Source organism: Sitophilus oryzae, unplaced genomic scaffold, assembly GCF_002938485.1.
Source record: "Sitophilus oryzae breed Bouriz unplaced genomic scaffold, Soryzae_2.0 scaffold_535_pilon_pilon, whole genome shotgun sequence".
In the NCBI taxonomy this organism is placed as follows: Eukaryota; Metazoa; Arthropoda; class Insecta; order Coleoptera; family Curculionidae; genus Sitophilus; species Sitophilus oryzae.
Window position 1 is genome coordinate 309,183 of NW_022147124.1, and position 6,428 is coordinate 315,610.

The following is a 6,428-nucleotide window of genomic DNA, read 5'->3' on the forward strand; positions in this document are numbered from 1 at the left end:
TATTCTAAAACATATGTGTTTTCTTTTATGGTTAGGTACTGGTATCATTTGTAATTAATTGTATTAAACTGGTCAGCCTATAACACGGTTAGTCGAAGTAAATTTCCATATTGGGGGGATGCACCTAGAAAGCAGGTGGTTTGAATATCCACGTGCCCAACTAGTATATTAACAGCCAGATCTTATCGATTTTTCTGACTAAATATACAAGGCAGATGGACTCGTTTTTTTCCTTAGGCGGCTAGCTTTATAATTAGGTCATATTTTTTCTCCTTTCTTAATTATTTTACTCCTTTTTTGTACTTTAAATAGAGTACAAATATATTCTTAAAATTCATTAATTTCTTATTTAACGGGTGATATTTATTTAATTTTGTGAAAAATAAAACTAGGACAAATATAAAAAAGTTTTTTTTTTTTATTTCAGTACGTTTAAATACTAAATCGAGTTAAATATACAACTTAAAAAACTAACAATTTTAAATTAAAAAGTAACTATCAGTAATCAGTACGAAAATCTATTTGTAGACCTTTTTTAATTACAAAATTTATATAAAAATATAAAAAAGTGTAAATTCGTAGAGAGCGCTAAGTCGTTATTGTCGTGACAAAAAAAAATAAAGACATAGAATTTAGGAAGCGTCTTCCGTCAATATAAAACTATAGAATATAAACAATATATACAGGTAAATATGTACAATAACAATGACTAGAAAAACAAGTGATAGACTCTTCAAAAAAACTATATATATAACATATCACTTCTCACTGGAATGAAGAAGGCACTGGAATTTTTTCACTGGAGTTTTTGCGGAATTTCTTCTGTTTTGATTAGAATTTCAACTGGCCAAACAGCGCTTATAACCTGTAACAAGGAAAAAAAACTATTAGTTAAGGTATGGATGGAAGCAAAATGTATATTCGACCGTTATTCTAACTTGTTTCGCTTAAAAGAACTGGCACAAAACCCCCGAGAAACAAATTAAACGAAGTTTTCGCGCATTTTTCTTTGTACCGTCTCAGACGGTATTGTTCGGGTCTTATAAGAAACTAGTCTTTATTCCCGACCCCTGTCAAGTTGCATTGAAAAGATTCTGTGGTACAAAAAATGAACGGTATTTTGCCCGGGGATAAAAAGGAAATACTAGGGCCACTGCATTATACCGTCAGGTAAACTCAAACAGGTATAAAAATTGGGGTGCAAGCATAAAAAGTCTTTCGTAATAATTTATTCCCCCTGTACACAGACTGGAAATGATTATATATAAAAAAAATGTTGATGAACTTGAACGATCTTTTTTTTTGCATTACTGTGCTGACGGTGAAAAAAAAGAACTGGATACTGCATAAACTGGTTATGTCTAATTAATCAATATTATTACGCTGAGTGAATTCAAACGCTTCATTTCGTCTCAAAAGAGACCGAAATAGCCTAATTAAAAGTAATTACTCTTTAAACTCGAGCTAAGTGGAGAAAAATAGTAATAAAACAGTACTAACCTCGAAGGATCTCGAAGATTATTCTTGCTGCCATGAAAATATTGCGTCTAGAAGCTCTTCGTCTTCTGGACTTTTCGGATCGTAGTTCTCGTAGTTTTCTGGATTGTGATAGAGGGAGGTGGTGTACGCCGAGTTTGCCGAAAACGAGCTTTCAGAAACTTGGGATGGTGTAGGTGATGCTGATGCTTCCGAACAGGCCGGTGTTGGTAACAGAATCGAGTAGGAACCTTGATACAAACTGTTCGATTCCGGGGAACTCGTATAGTACCTTTGGTCACCGACTGACTGATTATCACCCGGATTACTGGACATCTCGCTTTCGTGATCGTCGATCATCTGTTTCAAACTTCTGATATATTCGACGGCCAGACGAAGTGTTTCGACTTTGGATAGTTTCTTTGATGCTCCTCGTCCGGTATTTGGTTGAGGCGATAGCGCTTGAAGAACGGTTTGAGGAATGTGGGATCTCAAAGTGGCGAATCCGTTGTTTACTTGCTTGACGCGGTTTCGTTCTCGTGCATTTCTTCTGGCCACCGATGCAGGTTGTTGTGCGGGAGTTCCGTAAGGCATGAACTGGATTTTTCTTTTACACCTCAGGTCGTTGTTATTATTGTTGTTGTTGTTCGACACCAAAACTGACGTTCGTTCTGGAGCTGGAGCCAAGGGTCTTTTTCCGGAAAGTTGTTTCTGAGCTTGGGACACAATAACACAGTTTCCCTGAGGAACGGAATGCTGGATAACGTTGTACATGTTTTTCTGGCCAAGGGTCATTGCCAAAGCCATGAAATGAAAAAAGTGATCGCGACGCGCGAGAGTATAAATAGAGAACACAAGAGAGAAGCGTGAGAGAGAGCTTTAAGGCACGACGGCTCTAAGAGCGAGCGGATGAATGCTTTCGGAAGCTCTAGAGCTTGCGTTTTCTATCAGGGCCGGTCCCCACCACGCGGCCGGTGCGCGCGTTCGGGGTGGTTGAGGCAACGCGTGCCGGCTTCGCTCCGAAAAAGGCCGAAAGTGGTTCGCAGTAGGATCGGCGGCGGTGGGAGAGAAGGCAGGCAGATGAAGCTGCTGCTGCCGGTGCCGTCAGTCAGTGCACGAGACAAAACAAATGTCTCGTGCGGAATCTTAATTTTGGCAACGGGGAGGACGACAGCTGCCAATGCATCCGCGACGTACGGACGTCGCAAGTGATTTCCATCCGCGGCACTTGCTCGCGATCAACTTGATTCGCTCTCTGGCTCCGTCACTTTTCACTTGCACTAATACAACTGGACGACCGTTCAAAATATTTTCCGATTCAAACCGACACGAATAAATATTTATGCGATAATCTTGGGTTTCTTCCGTCGGTATGTGTAGATCATGTCATTAAATACATTATTGAATTTGACTTAATTGCTATATTTCAAAAAATAATGTTTTTGCATTTCGTTTATACCGTATCGATAAAACGTTTTTCATCAAATTGACTTTGATTTTCACTAAACAAACTTTAATGGAGTGTTTATATATCCTGTACTTTGTAGAAAGCTACACTTGTAGTTGTAGTTGACTTTGTGTGACATCCGGAATAGATTCATCGGCCAGAGCTTCGTAGATCTTGAAGATGTTGCCGGGAAAAGCCTAACGGAAGTCATCCTTTTCTTTAAAACCACGGAAGGATCTCTAGAATTTTTTTGTAATTAAATACATTTTTAATTTCATAAAACAAAAATATAAAAAAATTATATATCTACCAAAATATCTTAAGATAAGAATGAACTTATCTGTAAAGAATATCCTAATTTAGTTAAGTATCATAAAAGTTTTACATTTTTAACATACGCTTTCGAAAATGTTGGAGGTATGTCATTTAAATATGTTTTGTTGAATTGGCAAATTTGATTTGAAGGTATAGATACATTCGATTAAATCTTCATGGATTCTGAATCCAGTAACTTTAATACAGTATATTTTGAGAATTGATGTAGTTTGAGTAATTTAGGCGGCCTCACAGTTCCAACAATATTGTGAATTATTTCCTTGTTCACACAAGATTTTCTTAATAAAATCCGATATTGTTTACACTAAATATATAACTACTATCTAATTATGTTATTAGTTCCTATTTTATTTTTGTTTTCTATCTTTGAAATAATGAATGAGAAATTGTAACATATTTAAATTTAAAGAATATATATGAAACAAAGTAGATTATGGTACAAACTTGGGAAATAGTTATAAATTATAATTAAAAAACATTAAGCCAAAAATGACAAATTTTTCGTTTTCTACATAGTCATGAAAATTGACGATTTACATGACTTTTCAACTCTCGGATGTCCATAACTCTAATTAACTAACTAAAAGACGTAGAATAAGAGAGTATAGGCCCCTTTGACATTAAAATTACGTTACTAGATATATGCGTCTATTATGTATGCGTTTTTCCATCATCAAAATCTACATCCAATAATTAATTTTGTTCCAAATTAAGGCAGTTAGGTTTAAAGAAGGCACATAACATTTCCTACAAATTCAGAATTTTTTATAATTTTATTTTCATCTTTAAAATTTTTGTAAGGTTCTTGCAAATAAAAAATAGCTATTGGTAAAATTTTCGGCTTAATAAAAATTGACGATTTTGGTCTCTCATTCCCTAGTAGAAAGATTATAGAACTAAAGAATTTACACAAAACGGTCAGTGATTCTTCTGATCGAAAGGTTGTGTTAATAAAAAAATACAATGGAAATTTGAAATTCTTTTACAAATAATACTGAATCATTGTATACCACATTCAAAGTAACATTAAACTATTAGATGAACCAGAAGTACATACATATGTAGCTAATCCTTGTTCTGACCAATATTCTTCTTTAACAATTAGTTGTTTACGCAATAAGCTTTCTGTCGATCCTATAGCCAAAATTTGCAGTGTGAAGTTACTGTCGCCATTATCAATCAACTAGCAGAGACTTTTTGACACGATATGTACACTCGGAGTGTGCTTTGAACTTAATTGAACTCTTGTGATTTGATAAATTCACTTGCGATTATTAGTCTTTTGATTTAAAAAATTTATATTTATTATGCTACTCATAGATTGTAAACGATTGAGTTGGAAAGAAATCTCATATAAACTATATAATATGATGTGACCTATAATTTTAAGCATACTAATAATACAGAATTTATATTTTTCTAAAGGAACTTAATAAATAATATACAATTTATTGCACTTTTAAATTAGTTATCAACGATCCACTACCACTGATTTCTTAGAATTTTTTACTGACAATTACCACCATATAAAATTTGATTTATGTTTTATTTATGCTTCTAGGACATTCAAACCGATGTGCGTAAACAATGAAGCCATCAAAAACTAAACCACCAACAAAAATAAACTCTAAATAGTGTGTTTCGTACTTGTTACAATTGCCTGTCATAAATTTGTTACAGGTCTTCACTTCAATTGCAACGCTATGAAAAGAAATAGAGGTCCGGTATAGAGTCCAAGGCCTAGCTAATAAAATCAAAGATTTAGAGCTGGTGAATACTAATTTATAAGCAATAATTAAAGGGCTCATGTATCATAAATGTTAAGGGCCGAAACTGGAGGAAGGTCAGTGAGAGGATTTTTACCTGCCCTTAAATTCAGATGCCAGTTTCAAAATCTGTTCAGAGATGGAGCTGATGTGATCTTTAGATACCATATCTGGTATTATTCTTCACGTTTTATTTACTTTTTGTAATATTTCGTTATTATTAAGTATATCTTGAATTGTCCAGATATTGGTTCCTATGTTAATTTTAGAGTGAAGTTGTAAAGAGATTTTTTAAAGGTCTGCCTATGCTGAATAAATATGGCAAATTTGAACAATTTTGAACAAACTGATTTTAACTAACTTAAGAAAAACTGCATCTACTATTAAATTATAATTGAACAGGTAACAATGTAAATACCATCGTACCGTAAGTTGCCATACTATAATTTTGTCAATGTTAAATTATTGTATTTTCTAAACGTTAAACTATTGCCTCATTCGAACCAGGTTTAAATTACAAAAATATATTACGAGGACACTAAGCGTAGGTACTACAATATAGTAGTGTAGACAGCACAACAAATTACATTTAACCATCGATAAATGAAACAAGTTTAGATTGGAAAGTGTCCATAAGGACAATGTAAATACTAGATATTTGGCGCTATTCTTACAACGGTCGCAATCCAAAGCTTTTGTTAATTTCGGACCGGTTTGGCTTTTTCCGAAATTATGTCGCCAGATACCTATTAGTTAAATTTATTACTATTTTCTTTTAATTTTATAAATAAAATACATTTTTTTCCTATAAGAAACTTTATTTTATACAAAGACCGAGATAAAGACATGTATGAAATACCTATGCAATATTTAAAATCGACTTTATACCACAATAGTTTTTGCAGTTCACAGCGTTTTAATTTTTTTCGATGCCAGTTTTTCGCTATTATCACGGGTTTGAGTAAATAAAATTTAAATTAAACTCACATGTTAGCCATAATTACTTTGAAAATCGACGTTTTAAACACTTTTCGGTATTTTTTCAATGAAGGCGGTTTAAATTTTGAAAGATTTTGTAATTGTTGAAGATTCTGACTTTGTCGGGAGAAAATTGTTTCTGTTCTTGTTTGTGGTTGTTCTTAGTAATGGTTATAGCAATGTTAGATCGCGTATAACATACGCGATCCAAAGCGTTTTGAAGAGCATTCCAATCTAAATTTATTTCCTTTATCTATGCAATTGACAATGATAAGATCATAGGTTGACAACTTGAGGTATGTTAACATTTGATTGGTTTTGCATTGTTACAGTTCAGTTTAATTTAAAACAGACGCTCTTTTACTTAAATTACTTAAAATCGGATTGTCCAAAATTGTTCAAATTCTCCATATATGTATTCAGCA

At 33.5% G+C, this 6,428-nt stretch overlaps 1 protein-coding gene across 1 annotated transcript; it reads right to left on the bottom strand.

Moving 5' to 3' along the window:
• Nucleotides 1-398: 398 nt before the first annotated feature.
• LOC115886928 (achaete-scute homolog 1a-like) lies at nucleotides 399-2,401 on the bottom strand. Its single transcript, XM_030906258.1, has 2 exons — nucleotides 1,501-2,401; nucleotides 399-865 (listed from the first exon to the last, which is right to left on the bottom strand). The coding sequence occupies exon 1, from the start codon at nucleotides 2,281-2,283 to the stop codon at nucleotides 1,519-1,521; it is 765 nt and encodes a 254-aa protein (XP_030762118.1). The 5' UTR covers nucleotides 2,284-2,401; the 3' UTR covers nucleotides 399-865; nucleotides 1,501-1,518.
• Between the last annotated feature and the right edge of the window lie 4,027 nt (nucleotides 2,402-6,428).